At 54.5% G+C, this 17889-nt stretch overlaps 1 protein-coding gene and 1 long non-coding RNA gene across 4 annotated transcripts in view; one reads left to right on the plus strand and one right to left on the minus strand.

Moving 5' to 3' along the window:
* STK11IP (serine/threonine kinase 11 interacting protein) overlaps positions 1 to 17889 on the plus strand; it is a 136687-nt gene that overhangs the window by 112115 nt on the left and 6683 nt on the right. The window contains exons 2-17 of one of the 3 annotated variants that reach the window (XM_060193654.1): positions 9229 to 9370; positions 12248 to 12453; positions 12568 to 12642; positions 12742 to 12837; positions 13169 to 13276; positions 13389 to 13460; positions 13984 to 14110; positions 14246 to 14349; positions 14439 to 14534; positions 14636 to 14677; positions 14827 to 14973; positions 15106 to 15190; positions 15448 to 15786; positions 15898 to 16091; positions 17111 to 17227; positions 17304 to 17469. In XM_060193654.1, the coding sequence (XP_060049637.1) occupies positions 9310 to 9370; positions 12248 to 12453; positions 12568 to 12642; positions 12742 to 12837; positions 13169 to 13276; positions 13389 to 13460; positions 13984 to 14110; positions 14246 to 14349; positions 14439 to 14534; positions 14636 to 14677; positions 14827 to 14973; positions 15106 to 15190; positions 15448 to 15786; positions 15898 to 16091; positions 17111 to 17227; positions 17304 to 17469 (2035 nt within the window). In that variant the 5' untranslated portion in view covers positions 9229 to 9309. Of the gene's footprint in view, positions 1 to 9039; positions 9371 to 12247; positions 12454 to 12567; positions 12643 to 12741; positions 12838 to 13168; positions 13277 to 13388; positions 13461 to 13983; positions 14111 to 14245; positions 14350 to 14438; positions 14535 to 14635; positions 14678 to 14826; positions 14974 to 15105; positions 15191 to 15447; positions 15787 to 15897; positions 16092 to 17110; positions 17228 to 17303; positions 17470 to 17889 lie in introns of those variants that run through there. The other 2 variants (XM_007532030.3, XM_060193655.1) reach the window with 2 other exon arrangements.
* LOC132539364 (uncharacterized) lies at positions 11 to 4072 on the minus strand. Its single transcript, XR_009550598.1, has 2 exons — positions 3837 to 4072; positions 11 to 1127 (listed from the first exon to the last, which is right to left on the minus strand). It is a non-coding gene; the product is annotated as an uncharacterized LOC132539364 (long non-coding RNA).

Here is a 17889-nt window from a genome sequence, read left to right on the forward strand (position 1 = left end):
CATCTTTCGGTTCTTACTCTTTGGCTTGGGAGTAAGGGCAGAACACTGCAGAGATGCCCCCGCTCCTCGGGCTAATTTATTCTATATTTTGTTTTTATTATTATTACATGAACAATAAGGTGAAGTTTGAATACTTCTTTCAAAGATATATACGATTATATGTACAATGTGCAAAGACCCAGGTTCAAGCCCCCACTCCCTACCTTGGGTGGGGGGGGGCTTCATGAGTAATGTAGCAGGGCTGCAGGTGTCACTTTGTCTCTCTCCTCTACTTCTTCCTTCTCTCTTGATTGATTTCTCTGTCTCTAGACAAAAGAATAAATAAATACAGAGAGAGAGAACTAGAGCATCATCACTCTGGCATATTTGATGCCAAGGATTGAACTCAGAACCTTGTGCTTATAATTCCAGTGCTCTAAACACTGCATCACCTCCTGGGTCACTCAACCAGAGTGAGCTGGTGCAGAAAACTCAACTTTCTCTGGTTTACATTTAAGAAATCAATCAGTCGGGAGTCGGGCTGTAGTACAGCGGGCTAAGCGCAGGTGGCGCAAAGCACAAAGACTGGCATAAGGATCCCGGTTCGAACCCCGGCTCCCCACCTGCAGGGGAGTCGCTTCACAGGCGGTGAAGCAGGTCTGCAGGTGTCTATCTTTCTCTCCTCCTCTCTGCCTTCCCCTCCCTCTCTCCATTTCTCTCTGTCCTATCCAACAACAACAACAACAACAACAATAACTACAACAATAAAACAACAAGGGCAACAAAAGGGAAAAAATAAATAAAATAAATATAAAAAAAATTAAAAAAAAAAAGAAATCAATCAGTCACTGGCTTGAGCCAAGTTCATGAGCACACTTAGCTAAGATGTGGCTTGAATGTGAGCCTGAAGATGCTTCAGGACCCAGCTCTGGGCTCCCCTAGGTTGGCCCCATACCAGGAGCACTATGGCCAGGGTCCAGTCCAGGCGTCCACCCACGCAGCACAGTGCAGGAGGGAGTTTCCTTCTGGAAGTCCCAGGGCGGGTCTCCGTGATGGGTTTCTCCAGATTAAGGTCACGTGCTCCTCCAGCAGTGATGACAGTGTGAGCTCGAGACACAGATCCTGTGAGCTAGGCCTGGGCCCAGTGTCTAATACACAAAGGGTTAATGATAACATCTCAGTCAGAGTAGGGTGACCACGGAAAAACATGGGGTGGGGGACCAGGCAGTGGCACACCCAGCTGAACACACACATCATCATGTGCAAGGATCTAGGTTTGAGCCCCTGTTCCCCACCTGCATGGGGAAAGGTGAATGAGCAGTGAAGTAGGTGTGCAGGTGTCTCTCTGTCTCTCTATCTGCACTTCCCCTCTCAATTTCTCTCTAGCCTAGCAAAGAAAAAAAATGGCTAAGGGAGTGGTGGATTTTCAGTGCTGGCACCAACTCCTAGCAATAACCCTGGTGGCAATAAAAGTAAATTAATTCAAATAAAATCAGAAATGAAGTGGTGCTGGCAGGCAGGGAAAGTTGGCTCCCTGGGTAACAGCTCTTCACATTCCATCCTAAAGGATCCTTGCAGTCTCAGACCTCTGGCCCCTCTGCCACCTCCACACGCCCTAGCTCCATGGATACAGATTTTGGCTGCTCTCCAAAGACATCATTTCATCCTCAAGTTGCCAAGTCTTCAGCATATCTCCTTTCCTCCCACTCCCTCCCTCAAGGTCCAACTCTGATGCTGCCTCTTCTGTGACTCCCTCCTCCTCTTCCTCCTCTTCTTTCCTGCCTCCTGGGCTCATAGCTTTGGAATGCTGACTATCCCCCCCAAAAAAAGTCACTTGTTTTTGATGTTCTAGATAACATAACAAAGTTTCAGTTATTAAAAATGGAGCTGAGGGTTGGGGAGACAGCATAATAGTCGTGAGAAAGAGTTCATGTCAGAGGTTCTGAGGTCCGACACCACCACCAGCTAGAGCTCAGCAGTCCTCTTGTCTCTCTCTCTGGGTATCTCTTTCTTATTAAATAAATGAAATATTTTTAAGCGTTTTTAAAACATGGAGCTGATGGGGCCTAGGTGGTGCAAAGGAAAGAAAAGAAAGGACGGGAGAAAGAAAGAAAAAAAGAAAGAAAGAAAGAAAGAAAGAAAGAAAGAAAGAAAGGAGGAGAGAAAGAAAGAAAGACGTCTCCTACCAGGAATGGTGGAGCTGTTTAGGCACTGGCCCCCATGGACAGCCCTGATAGCAACAAACAAACAAACAAACAAACAAACAAGGTCGATGGTCTGGGAGGTGGCTCAGGTTTATGTTTGGCGTGCATGAGACCCTGGTTTAATCTCCAGCACAGCATCCAAACAAAACAGACAAAATAGGTGACAGAATATTGGTGTGTGTCTTCCTCTCTCATTAAAAAATGAAGTGTCTCCCTCTCCTGACGTGTGCAGTTTTGAAAATACAAATGTAGTGAAATCAATGTGTTGAAAGGATGTGTAAGGTTTTAAAGGGATAAATCGGAGCCTGGCTACGCTCAAGGACATGGATTCAAGTCCCCAGGCCCCACCTGCAGGCAGGAAGCTTCATGAGTAGTGAGGCAATGCTGCAGCTCTCTCTCTCTCTCTCTCTCTTCTATCAAATAAAAAGAAAGGAGAAAAAAAGAGAAGTAATTATTGTATGACAAATCATTCAAAGCCAGAAAACAGTGACTTTTTAGTATAGACCATTGAAAGGCTTTAACTATGGTCAGGGCAATGGTGCAACTAATAAAGCACACAGGCTAGTATGTGCAAGGACCCAGGTTCAAGTCCTCTGTCCCCATCTGCAGGGGGGGAAGCTTGAGGAGCAGTGGAGTAGACTGCAGGTGTCTCTCTTTTTTCTTTTCTTTTATTAAATATATTTATTTATTTTCCTTTTTGTTGCCCTTGTTTTTTTATTGTTGTTGTAGTTATTATTGTTGTTGTTACTGGTGTCATTGTTGTTGGATAGGACAGAGAGAAATGGAGAGAGGAGGGGAAGACAGAGAGGGGGAGAGAAAGATAGACACCTGCAGGCCGCTTCACCGCCCATGAAGCGACTCCCCTGCAGGTGGGGAGCCGGGGCTGGAACCGGGATCCAAACGCCGGTCCATGTGCCTTTGCGCCATGTGCACTTAACCTGCTGTGCTACCACCCAGCCCCCCCATTATTGTTATTATTAAGTGGCACCAGGCCCTACTGCATGCACCACCCCTGGCCTGACATTATCATCACCATCATCATGGTTAAATTTCAGATAGAAGTAGGGAGACCCAAGAGACACCTTAACACCGTCCTGCCATACGCTGAGCTCCCTGGTGCTGTTCAAGGTGCTCCCAAGTGGTGCTGGGGCTTGGATCTAGGGCCTGAGTGTGCATTTGTTTTACGGGGTGAGCTACCTGCTGCTCCACTTCTAGAGCTCCTCCTCCTCCCCCATGTTTTACTTCAAACACGGAGAAGGGGGAGTGATGGGAGAAACCTGAGCACCACTCCGCTTTGGCTTAAGATGGTGCGGGGATCAAACATGGAGCCTCTGGTGCCTCGGGCATGGAAGTCTGGTGCACAGACCCTGGCTACTAGGCCTTCCTAACCCCCTTCTTGGGTGACTCCACAGTGCCCAGGCTAGATAAGAGTGAAAAAAAAACAAAGTTCTTTCACGTGGCCTCAGTTCAGTAACAGGTCACTCAAGGCCCCCTTGGGTTCATTTTCCGCAGAACTGTGACGTTCCCAGGCCTCAGGGTCACCACAGTACCATGGCTTTCTTAGCTGCCAGTGGCCTCGGACCCCCACTGCTCAGACTGCGCTCTGAGCCTGGTCTGTCTCCCCAGCTCTCCCCGTCTGTGCCTCACACTCACCATCCAGGAACAGACTCCAGCGGGCTGTTTGCTCACCGTCTCACAGCGAGGTCTTGTGCTAGGCCTGCCCCAACACTGCTGATTTGTTCCATCTGTTTGCTTCTGCTGCTTGAGCCACCTTCTGGGCCAGTCTTTTGCGGCTGGATCTGGTGGCTGAGCCAAGAGACACAATACGTGGTGATTTATGCAAAAGAGGTGCCTCTGTCCACTGGATCCTGGAGCCCTGGACTCCTGGCACAGGGAGTCTGCTCTCACACACTCTCTTTTACCAGACATTTCCCCCTACCCCTACCAGAACATTTTTTAAACAGAGTTTGAAAATTTTAATTTATTGATTGATTTTATTGGATAGGACAGAGAGAAATTGAGAGGAAAGGGGGATAGAGAGGGAGAGAGACAGAGAGACACCTGCAGTCCTGCTCATGAGGGACTTGAACCCAGATCCTTATACATGGTAACTGCCTGGCCCCTCAAAAGTTTTTTTAAGGCAATATTCACACTTTTTTCATATCCTTCCATTCGTCTGAGTTCCAAATATTTAGTTGATGAAACAACTAGAAGATTCCTTCCTGCCCACAATATGGTTTTGAAGGAGGCATTCTATCTAGGAAAACTCCTCAGGTCTCTGCCACCCTGTCTGCTGCAGGAGGCTGTGCCTCTCAGGTGCGAGTCTCCAGACAGGATGATGGTTAATGGCTCAAGTCCTCCAGTTTCTCCTGGTTCCCTGTGGGCACTTGTCTAGGGATGTGAAGGCTTCAGGGTGGCAGAGACAAGCAGGCTTTGCACAAGGTTCTGTGAGGTCTGGCTTCTCTGCTAGCAGGCCATGTCCATGTACAAAAATTTACCCCCCAACCTTTCCTCTCCTTCTCCTTCTTCTTTTTCTTCTTCTTTTGAACAGAGACAGAAACTCAGAGAGACAGAATGGAAGAGAACACAGCAATGAAGCTTTCTTAAATGTGGTGGGGGCTGGGCTCGAACCTGGGTCACACACATGGCAAAGCTTCCCACTATCTATGTGAGCTATTTTTCTGGCCTCACACCCTCCTAAATAAAACTTATTATTTATTTATGGGGAGGGGAGAGAAGCAGGGAGCGAGAACCAGAGTATTACTTTGGCATATATGTTGCTGGGGTACTCTGTTCCACTTCCTAGGCCACCCCCTTTTATTTTAATTTTCTTGAAGCGACTCCCCTGCAGCTGGGGAGCCGGGGGCTCGAACCGAGATCCTTTCACCGGTCCTTTCGCTTCGTGCCACCTAGGCTTAATCTGCTGTGCTACCACCTGACTCTCAGCTAGGTCGAATCTTAAACGTTTACGTGGTAAAAATACACTGCACCTAACCTCGTATTCAAGGGGAGGCTTGTATGGGGAGGGCAAATTACTTGCCCAGGAATAGCAACTGGGCAGAACTGGAACTCAGTTCCCTAACTGCATCACATACATCTCAAAATAAAAATAGCAATGCTTTAAGAAGTGAATCTGCACTTCAAACTTAAAAAAAAAAAATCCTGAGAGGCCCTGGGAGGTAGCTCAGTGGACAGGCATTAGATCAAGCATGAGGTCTGCATTTCAAACTTGGTATTCCGTGTATTACAATGATGATCTGGTCCCCTCTCATTAACAAATATGTATGCTTTTTCCTAGATTTATTTATCATTTGTACAGCATTATAAGGAAGTCCAGAGCATCGTTCTGTCACGTGTAGAACCGGAAATGTAGCTCAGGACTTCACACATGCAGGGAATGTATTGAATGCGATGAGCTGCCCCCTTGGCTGCAGGTTTTAATTTCTTTTTAACTGTTTGGCCCTTTAATCTGTCTGGAACTTAATGTCTATAATGTGAGTTCAGAAACCTAGCTTCTTCTAGATGGACAGCTAGTTGTCCCCAAACCGTTGGAAGTTCATTTCAACTATGAACGGCGATTTTGAGCATGTACAGTGTAAACTGTCTGCGTGGTCACGCTCTCTGGGCCTGTTTCTTTGCTCTATCCGCCTTTGTCTTTGCCAACATCAGGTTGCTTTGGTTACTGCGAATTAGAGGGCATTTGCTATCTGGTAGGACAAGGCTTCTATTCGTGTCTCTTTTCTTTTTTTCCATATAATTTCTTGGCAGTGCTCACATGTTTAGTCTTCCAGAGGAATTTCAGAATCAACTTATCAAGTTCCAAAACCTTCCCATTGGGGTTTTGATGGAAATCGCAGTAAATTGACATCATTATTAAATTTAATCTTCTCATTAGGAACATGATATCTTTACAGTTACTTAGGTCAGTTTTAATGTCCTTAAGTTCTCTGAGTGTCTTCCTTCCTTCCTTTCTTTCCTTCAGATGTATTTATTTGTATTAAATATTTGTTTATTCCCTTTTGTTGACCTTGTTTTATTGTTGTAGTTATAATTGCTGTCGTTATTGATGTCATGATTGTTGGATAGGACAGAGAGAAATGGAGAGAGGAGGGGAAGACAGAGAGGGGGAGAGAAAGACAGACACCTGCAGACCTACTTCACCTCCTGTGAAGAGACTCCCCTGCAGGTGGGGAGCCGGGGGCTCGAACCAGAATTCTTACGCCGGTCCTTGCGCTTTGTACCACCTGCACTTAACCCGCTGTACTGCCGCCCAACTCCCTTATTTATTTTTTAATATTTTATTTATTAATGAGGGATAGGAGGAGGAAAGAATCAGACATCATTCTGGCACATGTGCTGACAGGGATTGAACTCAGGACCTCATGCTTGAGAGTCCAACACTTTATCTACTGCACCATCTCCTGGACCACCGGGTTTCCTTACAAGTATCTGGAAATTTTTTTTTAAATCTGTCATATTTTTAACAATGTTCAAGGAATATACTTTTTTCTATTATGGGATTGTTGTCTTATTTTTTTAATTAATTTTTTTGGGGGGAAAGGTTCTTAATGAACTTGATTTACAAAAATACTCCAACAGAAGCAAGGACAAAAAAAAAATTGTGCATACAGCATTCTTTGGGAGGTGGCCAAGGACTCCTGTCAGCCAAGGGCAGAAGAGGAGGGGGCCTCACAAGAGGGGGAGAAAGAACTGCTTAGTTCCTTTTCTCACTGGGTCTGTTCCTGGCTCCTTCTGGAGTCCAGCTCTCCTTGGAGCTCTTTGCTCTACTTTTACATTTCTGGGGAGCAAGGGGATGCAAACATCTCTGACTACAGGAATGAGCAATATGAATAGATGGTTTAACAAAAAAATCCCCCCAAACAAAACAAACGCCCCCTGGGTGGGAAGACATCCCTAGAGCGGATTTCCAATTCCTGCTGTCTAAGGGGCTGGGGCTGCTTAAGCCTGTAATTCCACCGGGGAGAATCTTCCCTTCCTAATCCCAGGGAGGATGACCATTATCACCAGAAATCAAAACCCATGTTGATTCTCTTCCCTGTCCTTTTGCCTTCTGCTGTGCTCTGTGTGCTGTGCACCAACTTATTTTAACTCTCTCTGGCCTCACATTGCGCTGTATCAGCCGATTCTGTGGGTTAGGAACATAACTTGCCATGTCAAATATTTTTGATTTTCGAAATAAGTTTTGAAATTTTGCTATCTGGGATAAAGTTGACAATGCTCCTCTAGCCTTCTCAACGGGTTAGGAGACATCATTCTGAAAACAAAGACAGTCTTAAAGGGGCACTTCATAGAGAAACAGGCCCTCGCTGGACAGGAGAAATCCTGCTTTGTTGTTGTTGTTGGCCTTCAGGTTGGGGGGGCGGGGGGCGGGGCTCAGTGCCTGGACTACTAATCCACTGCTCCTGGAGGCCATTTTTTCCATTTTGTCCTTGTTGTGGTTGTTATAGCTTTTTTTTTTTTTTTTTTGCCTCCAGGGTTATTGCTGGGGCTCAGTGCCTACAGTACGAATCCACTGCTCCTGGAGGCTATTTTTTCCCTTTTGTTGCTTATCGTTCTTGTTGTTATTATTATTGTTGTAGTTGTTGTTGGATTGGACAGGGAGAAATCGAGAGGAGGGGAGAAGACAGTGAGGGGGAGAGAAAGACAGACACCTGCAGACCTGCTTCACCGCCTGCGAAGCGACTCCCCTGCAGGTGGGGAGCCGGGGGCTCAAACCGGGATCCATGTGCCATGTGCGCTTAAGCTGCTGTGCTACCGCCCAGCCCTCAGAAATCCTGGTTAAGAGGCATTTAGGTGAAGCAGGTCTGCAGGTGTCTGTCTTTCTCTCCCCCTCTCTGTCTTCCCCTCCTCTCTCCATTTCTCTCTGTCCTGTCCAACAACGACCACATCAACAACCAACAACGATGACAACAATAATAACAACAACTACAACAATAAAACAAGGACAACAAAAGGAAATAAATCAATATAAAAAAAAAATTAAAAAAAAAAAGAGGCAATTCAAAATGTTTACTTTAATCTCGCGTTTGGTAGTTAATGTCCCCATCTGTCGTGGGGCCTGGTGAAAACTACAAATGGCAACGTGGAACCCAGAAGCGCTGGCTGCCTCGACAACTTCGGTTACTAATTGAACGACCTTCACAAGTCATCTCAGCCCTGAAAACCCCTTTTCCCTTCTTTCTTTTTTTTTTTTTTGTTTTTGTTTTTGTTTTTGCCAGAGCTCTGGTTTACAGCTGGTGAGACCTCGCAGCGTCGGGCAGGAAAGTCCTTTGCAGAAGCATTAGGCGGTCTCCGCATCCCTCTCAGACTCGGGGCTCTGAGCTAACACACAGGAAAACTCAGGAAAGGCGGCGTGCTGCTCCGAAATAAAGGACTCTGGTGGTGGTGGTGGAGGACCCAGGCTGGGGGGTGAGAAATGTTGCACAGGTACCAACTGTATTGACCGCAAACCGTGAATCCCCCCAATAAAACAAGACCAAACCAGAAAAGGAGGACGCGGGACGGGCCCGATCGCACGGTGAGCGCGACTTTGCAAAGGGAATAATTCCAGGGGAAAGAAGAGCGTCCGAGGCAGCCCACCCCCGCCAGCGCCGCTCTGAACACTCGCAAACACGCCCCCGCCCGGCCAGCTAACACGCCAGCCGTCCCGGCAGGAGGGGCTGCGGGCGCCGGGAGGGCGGCGGCCCGGGGGGGGGGCGAGGGGCCCAGGGCGGGGCGGCAGGGTCTGGAGGCCCCTCTCGGGGTCCCGCCTCCTCCCCGCCCACGGACACCGCCCTCCCACGTGGCGTTGGCAGGACTTCCGGCAGTGGAGCCCCGACTTCCGGTCTCCCCTCCTTCCGGGGCGGGGCTTCCGGATGGTCCTCGATGGCCGCGGGCGGCGGAGCTGGTGGGAGGCTCCTCCCGCGGGGTCAGTCTGGGTGGCCGGGCCCCGTGCACCTCGCGGGCGCGCCGGCGGGACGCTCTTTCCGGCTCTCGTGGCCCGCGCTCCGTGCGGGGTTTCGGGTGTGCGGGCAGGGCTCTCGGGTTGGGGGCGCGCGGCGCTCACCTGAGGTGCTTCCGGTTCCTCTTCCCCCCCCCCAGGTCCCGCCCCCAGCGTCCTGTTGCCATGACGACCGCGCGGCGGGACGCCCTGGTGCGGCAGCTGGCGGGGCTGCTGCGGGAGGCCGGTGAGTGAATTCCGGCCCCGGGCTGCGGGCTGCGCGCGGGGAGGTGGCGTGTCCCCGAGTGACAGCGCTGTGCGGGTCCGGGGGTGTGGGCGCCGAGGGTGCCATTGAGCGCTGCAGCGCCGTGACCCGCGGCGTCCCTCTGTCTGTCCCGTCCGCGCCCCGGTCAGCCCACGGGATCCGCGGCGTCCCTCTGTCTGTCCCGTCCGCGCCCCGGTCAGCCCACGGGATCCGCGGCGTCCCTCTGTCTGTCCCGTCCGCGCCCCGGTCATCACACGGGATCCGCGGCGTCCCTCTGTCTGTCCCGTCCGCGCCCCGGTCAGCCCACGGGATCCGCGGCGTCCCTCTGTCTGTCCCGTCCGCGCCCCGGTCAGCCCACGGGACCCGCGGCGTCCCTCTGTCTGTCCCGTCCACACCCAGGTCAGCCCACGGGATCCGCGGCGTCCCGCTGTCTGTCCCGTTCACGTCCCGGTCAGCCCATGGGATCCACGGTGTCCCTCTGTCTGTCCCATCCACACCCAGGTCAGCCCACGGGATCCGCGGTGTCCCTCTGTCTGTCCCGTCCATGCCCCGGTCAGCTCACAGGACCCATGGCGTCCCTCTGTCTGTACCATCCACATCCCGGTCAGCCCATGGGACCTGCGGTGTCCCTCTGTCTGTCCACACCGGGCCAGCCCACGTCCTGTCTCTCATCTCTGCTGGGCTGTCACACCCCTGGGGCTGGGAGTGGTCCTCACCTTGCGGCCTGGCTGGGCACGTGGTTTGGAGTAAGTCCAACCGACTTGGGTTGGAATCCCAGTTCTCTTTTTCTTTTCCTTTAATATTTAGTTGTTTACTTAACTTAAAAAAAGTTTTTTTACTTGTTATTGGATAGAGACAGAGAAACGGAGAGAGGAGGGGAAGACAGAGAGGGGGAGAGAAAGACAGACACCTGCAGACCTGCTTCACCGCCTGTGCAGCGACTCCCCTGCAGGTGGGGAGCCGGGGGCTCGAACCGGGATCCTTACGCCGGTCCCTGCGCTTTGCGCCACGTGCGCTTAACCCGCCGGCTACCGCCTGACTCCCTATTTACTTGTCTTATTTGTACTGGAACCCTGCTCAGCTCTGGCTTATGGTGGTGCGGGGGATTGAACCGGAGACCTTGGCACCTCAGCCATGACCGTCTCTTTGCATAACCGATATGCTCGCTCCCTTTCCCACTCTAGTTCTCCTTTTCTTGTTTTAATGAGAGAGAGACACACAGACAGACTCAGCGGAGCACAGCTCAGCCCTGGCTTACGGTGGAGCTGAGGATTGAACCCAGAAACCCAGTTCTCTTTCAGACAGCTCGGCAGAGTTGCGTTAATTTTCTGAGCCTTCCTTTTCCGCGCGAGCAGAGTGACCCGACAGTTGGGCTTACGGGCCCCTGGGCATCGATTCTGACTCACACAAGGTGTTCGCACAGACAGAGTGATCCCAGTTGCTAGCTGCCATTATGGCTGCTTCCCTCAGTGCCCGGCCGCCACAGTGACTGAGTTTGTGGTTGGCGTTAGTTGTTGGCTAACATACAGAATCAAAATGGCTTGAAGAATATACAGAAGTGCCAGCTTCCCACCAGAGATAATGATCTCAGTCTCGATCCGTAACTTCTCTGAGCCCCGATTTCCATGTCTATGAGAGGGGAATCTATTTAGGAGATTCCGACGAGATCGAAATGAGCTAGCCGCGTCACGGGGCAGACGTGATGCAGATAATGCCGGCTGCCTCTCACCGTTCTGCACCCCCGCCGATGACAACCGTGGGGTCTCTGGTGCACCCTCATGCTCCGGTTTCCGGTGTGTATGCTATCGGCTGTGCGCTTGGGATGCTCGGTGCTGTGGGAGGCCCCGGAATTTGTCGGTGTCTGTTCTCAGTGCCCAGTGCGGAGAAGACATTTCACGTCAGGTTGCAGCATTTGTTCATTCGCTGGACAGAAATCTTAGTGTCGGGGGCTATGGATGTCGATGGTGCTTGTGGCTTTTGTCAGAGGTAGTAGGAGAGTAGGAGAGTAGGAGAGGGCTTTTCTGGTGACGGCTGAGCTTTGTGTCTTGATGGGGTATAGAGCCACGCGTACTTAACATCAAAGTTGCTTGTTTTTCTTTAAGGATGCACGTTACTTTTGCAGTTAGGAAAATAAAGGATAAAGCGCCCAGCCATGTTGTGTGTAGACAGGTGACTAGGGTGTGAAGATTTAGTCACAGACTGAGAGTGCTTCCTGGGGGCAGGAAGCCTTGCGCTACATCCAGAGGAAGGAGATGAGGCAGCTGTGAAGCAAGCACGTTCTATTTCCAGCCTTTTTTTTTTTATGGTATATATGTATGTGTATATGTATGTGCGTGTGTGTGTATATATGTATGTGTATATGTATGTGTGTGTGTATATATATATATATATATATATATATATGTATATATTCCCTTTTGTTGCCCTTGTTGTTTTTCCAGCACTCTTAAGTAGAAGAAACTAAGTGGGTAGAAGCTAAAGTAAAAATAGTGGTGGGCGCTGGTGCACCTAGCAGAGCGCACAGATTCCCATGTCTACGGACCTAGCTTCATACCCTTTGTCCCTACCTGTGTGTGTGTGGCGGGGGGTTCATAAGTGCTGGAACAGGGCTGCAGATGTCTTTCCTCTCTGTCTTTTCCTCTTGATCTCTGTCTCACTTAGCATAATAATAAATAATAATAATTCTTATTATTGCTATTGAAGACAGAGCCATCGGAGACCTTTGAGCTGGGAGTTGCTGGAAGGTTTGATCGAGCTTCGGTGATGCCCCCAGCCAGGCCTCCTCCTGGCGTCACAGCGGGTGGGGTGCAGGGGAAGAGCCTGTGACTGTGTCCTCCTCCTTGTCCACCCTCCCTGCAGGGGACACTGTCCTGTCCGGCCAGAGCACACTGAGTGTCCTGACGGCCACGCTGCAGCAGCTGAACCACCTGTTTGAGCTGCACCTGGGCCCGTGGGCGCCTGGCCAGACGGGCTTCATGGCTCTGCCCTCCCACCCGGCCGACTCCCCCGTCATCCTCCAGCTCCAGTTCCTCTTCGACATGCTACAGAAAACATTGTCACTCAAGGTGGGGGGGGGGGGCAGCAAGAGAGGAGCGGGAGTGGCAGCTGGGCCCAAACCTGAGGGACAGGTAGCCCGAAGGGGAGATGCCTGGCCTCAGGGACCTGCCTTTTCCTTCCAGCTGGTCCATGTCCCTGGCCTTGGCCTCCCAGCACCCGTCAAGATTTTTCCTTTCAAATCCCTCCGCAAACTGGAGGTAAGGGGGCGAGGGGGGGCAGGCTTCCCGGAGGTGGGGAAGGGGAGGGAGGGCATCCTGGGGCTGGGTCCTCCTTCCCCTCCTCCTCCTCCTCCTCAGCTTCGGGCCGTCCCCCTGCACTGCCTCCGCGGACTCCGTGGGGTCTACTCCCAGCTGGAGACCCTGATCTGCAGCAGGTGTATCCAGGCATTGGCGGTAAGGATGGTGGAGGCGGGGTGGGGGCGGGGGTGGGGGGTGTGGGCCTCCAGGCCGCCTCCTGGGGACAAAGGAGGACCCTGCTCCATCTCCCCTGCCCCCTCCTCCCCCTGGACAGAGTCCGTCCGCACTCCCTCTGCCGTGCCCCCACACTTCCCACTTGGAATGAAATATCCTAGTGTTTTGAAGTCTGCACCTGCGGGCTGAGTTTGGTGTACAAGGGGTGGGTGGGTGGGTGGGTGGATGGGTGTGGAGACAGCTGGGTGGTAGAGCACAGCCTTGGTGGGGGAAGGTGGAGATGGGGGTGACGGAGCCCCGTCCTCTGGCTCAGGAACTGCTGTCAGCCTGTGGCGGCGACCTCTGCTCGGCCCTGCCCTGGCTGGCTCTGCTGTCTGCCGACTTCAGCTACAACGCACTCACTGCCCTAGATAGCTCCCTGGTGAGTGGTGGTGGATGGGGTGGACCCTCAGGGAGGGGGCCAGCCGGCCGGGGCGGGGGGATCGGACTCTGACCCTACGCCTTCTCTTCCTGCCCCTCTCCCCCGCCCCCAGGGTCTCCTGTCAGCCCTGCGCTCCTTGAACCTGAGCCACAATCACGTCCAGGACTGTGAGGGCTTCCTGAAGGTGCGTGTGCGCCCCCCCTGCCAGGCCTCTGAGGCATCTGCTTGGACCCTCTTCCCCCGAACCCAGCGTGCTGCCACCATCTCTCACTCCCCAGCGAGCCACATGGCGGGGGACTGTGCTGTTTGGGGGCTGCGGCTCAGTAGGACAAGCTGGGACCTTTTTAAAAAAAAATTTTTTTTTCCTATTTTTCATTGGACAGGAAATTGAGGGGGCAGGGGAGATTGAGAGAAGGAGAGACCTGCTTCACCACTCGTGAAGCTTCCCTCCTACAGGTGGGGGCTCGAACCTGAGTCCCTGCTTGCGGTAAGGTGGGTGCTCAGCCGCTGCACCGCCGCCTGGCCCCTCTCTTCTCTGTGTCTCACCTTGTACCTCAGATCAGTGCATCTGGGCAGAGTCCCAGTCAAAACCTCCATGACCATAAAAAGGGAGGAGGGAAAGACGCAGGGACACGCGCACACACACGCGCACGCGCGCACACGCACACACACGCGCGCACGCACACACACGTGTGCGTCTCCTCCAGGACTTGTCTGAGCTCCACCACTTGGACGTCTCCTACAACCACCTGCAGCTGGTGCCGAGGATGGGCCCCTCGGGGGCTGCGCTGGGGACCCTCATTCTGCGGGGCAATGAGCTCCAGAACCTGCATGGTGAGGGAGGGTCCTGGCATTGGGGGTGGTCTGGGGGGCACACGCCTCGCAGCCTCTCAGGCAGCACCCCGCCCCAGCTCGAGCTCCCCTCACCTCCTCATTCTCCTCACCTGCCCCCCACCCCCACCCCCTCAGGCCTGGAGCAGCTGAAGGGGCTGCGGCATCTGGACCTGGCATACAACCTTCTGGAAGCCCACCGGGAGCTGTGGCCTCTTGGGCTGCTGGCTGAGCTCCGCAAGGTGAGGTGGGCAGGCGGGGGGCTCTGGGCCTGCTGACCAGGCAGCCCCTCCCCACAGAGACCCAGCTCCCATCCCTCTCCTGCCCTCAGCTCTACCTGGACGGCAACCCCCTCTCTTTCCACCCCCAACACCGAGCTGCCACCGCCTGCCACCTGGCCCCCTGCGCCAGGGACGCCACGCCTGCCGTGAGTGATCTCCCTTCCCCGTCCGTGTGGCCATCTTCACCCCTGCCCCCCTCACGCCATCTCAGCTCCCACACTGTCCCTCCCCTCTTCTCTTCACTCAGTTTCTTCTTGATGGAAAGGCCTTGTCCCCCAGTGATCTTCAGGTGCACGTGGGTGTGGGGGTCACAGGGCCGCACGTGGGGTGGCAAGGGCAGGCCAGAGGGAAGATGATAGCCTGGGGGGTGACGGAGGGGCTTCCTGGCCTGGCAGGGGTGCGCCCTGACCCTGCCTCTCTCCTGGTGGCACACCCCAGACCCTCACATCCTCAGAGGTCTGCCCCGGGGCCCCGCTGCCCCCCTTTCCACCGGGCAATGCCATGGAAACCTCAGGTGGCCCTGACGTGAGTGATAGCCCTTCCTCGGGGGCCCCCGGGGCCCAGCCCCCACTCCACAAGGTCAAGGTGAGTGGGTTCCGAGGCTGCCTACAGCCTGGGGTGGGCTGGGGGCAGTGGTCAGGGCCCTGCTTGTGTGCGGATGAGAGCTTGGGTGGGGGTGGTCGGGTCCCTTTTGGCATTTACAGAACCCCCACCCAGAGCCGAGTCCGAGTGAGGCGGGCAAGCATCTCAGAGCCCAGCGACACAGACCCTGAACCCCGGACCCTGGACCCCTCCCCAGCTGGTGAGTCACCCCCCCTTGCCCTGTGCCCCATCCTGGGGAGGCAACGCTACCACTCTGGGGGACTTGGGCAGGGGAGCGCAAGGAGGCCCTGGTGTCCTCTCCAAGAGCCTTCTCAGGCCTGCGCGCTCTGACCCCGGGGTCCCCCAGGTCATTTGGGGTCCAGCTCTGAGTCCCCCTGCAACCTGCAGGGACAGGCTGGGGAGGGCGTGCAGGAGGGGGTGCAGGGCCCTGGGCCGCTCACCCCAAGCACCCCCCAGGCTGGTTTGCACAGCAGCACCGGGAGCTGGAGCTCATGAACAGCTTCCGAGAGCGCTTCGGCCAGGACTGGCTGCAGTACCGGAGCCATCTGGAGCCCCCCGGTGCCCCCGGCACTCCTGCTCCCGCTGCCTCCACCACCCCCGTCCTCAGCACGCTGCCCCAGGACACCCCGGACATGGACACGGAGCCGGAGCCGGAGCTGGAGCCCAGCCCTGTACCTGCTGAGGAAACCCCACAGGAAATGGCAGAGGGGCTCAGCAGGGGACCTGAGCAGCAGGAGGAAGAGGACAGGGAGGAGCAGGGGGAGGAGGAGGAGCAGTGGCAGAGTGAGGTGGAAGGTGAGTCTGGGCCCGCTGGTGGCGAGGTGCGTGTCCAGGAGACTTGGGACACCCCACACGCAAAGGGGTGCCTCTCCCCCCTCACCGGGGCCCCTCTCCATGTCTCCTCAGCGGAGCTCTGCCACCCCATGCTGGTGTGTCCCCTGGAGGGGCCCCGGGGTGACCGGGGCCGGGAGTGCTTCCTGAAGGTCACCTCTGGCCACCTGCTGGAGGTGGAGCTGCGGGCAGGCCGGGTCCTGGAGCGGCTGGAGCGGCAGAGCCTGGAGGCGGCTGAGGTGGAGCCCTGGACGGATCCCAGCCCCGAGGTGAGCACTGGCGTCGGGATTTGGGAGGCCGGGGGCTTTGTCAGGAGCCAGGACGCGCTGCGGGCGAGGGCGCGAGGGCGTGGGCACCCGTGGCTGGGAAGCCCGGGCTCAGTGGCTACACTGAATCCATTGCTCCCGGCAGTCGTTTCTTTCTTTCTTTTTTTATTTTGATAGAACTGAGAGAGATTGAGAAGGGAAGCGGGGCATAGAGAGGGAGAGTGAAAGACAGACCCCTGCAGATCTGTTACTACAGCTCGTGAAGCAGTGGAGTGGAGGCTTGAACCTGGGCCTTGAGCATGATGATGTGTGCGCACCTCGGTGCCCCACTGCCTGGCCCCAGGTTCTAACATTTTGCTAGTGGAGGAGACCCACAAGGTGTCGTTCTGGTTTATGCGACACCAGGGCTCACGCTTGGGACCTCACACCCGACAGTCGTACGCTTTATCCACTGTGCCACCTCCCGGGCCACGGCTCATTCTTTTTTTGACCTGAGACCAGTGACGATGGTGCCAGAGATTTGAACATGGGACCCGCGGTGCCTCAGGCGTGAAAGTGGTCGGGTGGCAGCGCAGCAGGTTAAGTGCACATGGCCTGAAGCGCAAAGTCGAGTAAGGATCCTGGTTCAAGCCCCCAGCTCCCCACCTTCAGGGGCTTGACACACGGGCGGTGAAGCAGGTCTGCAGGTGTCTTTCTCTCCCCCTCTCTGTTTTCCCCTCCTCCCTCCATTTCTCTCTCTCCTATCCAACAACAACGACATCAGTAACAATAATAACAAACCACAACAAAGAAAACAACAAGGGCAACGAAAAAGGGGGAAAAATAGCCTCCCGGAGCAGTGTGTTCCTGGTGCAGGCACCGAGCCCCAGCAGTAACCCTGGAGGCAGAAAGGGAAAGTGTTCCGTTCTAGGCTGGCGCCCTCTCCCTGCTCGCTGCAGAAGCCTCTGGACAGGCCAGAGCTGTCTTCTCCCCCCACATGCCCAGCGCCACCCACACCTGCCCGCTCCCTCCCCTCCCTGCAGGCCTCGGACCCGCTCGCCCTGGCCCCTGTCCTCCTCCTGCGTTTCTCCTATATCCGCCCCGACCGCCATCTGCGTCGCTATGCAGTGCTGGAGCCCGACGCCCAGGCCGCCGTCCAGGTGAGGGGGCGCCAGGAGACGGGGTTGGGCCGGTGGGGTTGGCTCCTGCTCACAGCTGTGTGCCTCCCGCTGCCAGGAGCTGCTTGCCGTGCTGACCCCGGCCTCGGCCGCCGAGGCTGCACAACAGCCTGAGGAAGCCGGGGGCCTGCGGGGGGGTCGGCTCCAGTGTCTCCGCTGCGGCCACGAGTTCACGACCGAGGAGCCCAGGGACGACGAGGAGGCCTGGAGGTTCTGGAAGACAGGTGCCTGTGGCCACCCTGCCCTCGAGCCCCCGCCATGCCAGGCATAGAGGGAACGTGCGGGCGGGGGCGGGGAGGATGGACCGTTTTTTTCTGTCCGAACGAACATCTGAACCATTCGTCTTCCACATTCATCAAGAGAGTCCTTGTGCTCGGGCAGGCATGGCACCGCTCAGACCCTGGATTTTTTTTTTTTTTTTTTGCCTCCAGGGTTATTGTAGAGGCTGGGTGCCTGCACCACGAATCCACTGCTCCTGGAGACCATTTTTTTCCCTTTAGTTGCCCTTGTTGTTTTATCATTGTTGCAGTTATTATTATTGTTGTTGCTGTCGTTGGATAGGGCAGAGAGAAATGGAGAGAGGGGGAGATGAAAGACAGACACCTGCAGACCTGTTTCACCACCTGTGAAGCGACTCCCCTGCA

This window comes from Erinaceus europaeus, chromosome 7, assembly GCF_950295315.1.
Source record: "Erinaceus europaeus chromosome 7, mEriEur2.1, whole genome shotgun sequence".
In the NCBI taxonomy this organism is placed as follows: Eukaryota; Metazoa; Chordata; class Mammalia; order Eulipotyphla; family Erinaceidae; genus Erinaceus; species Erinaceus europaeus.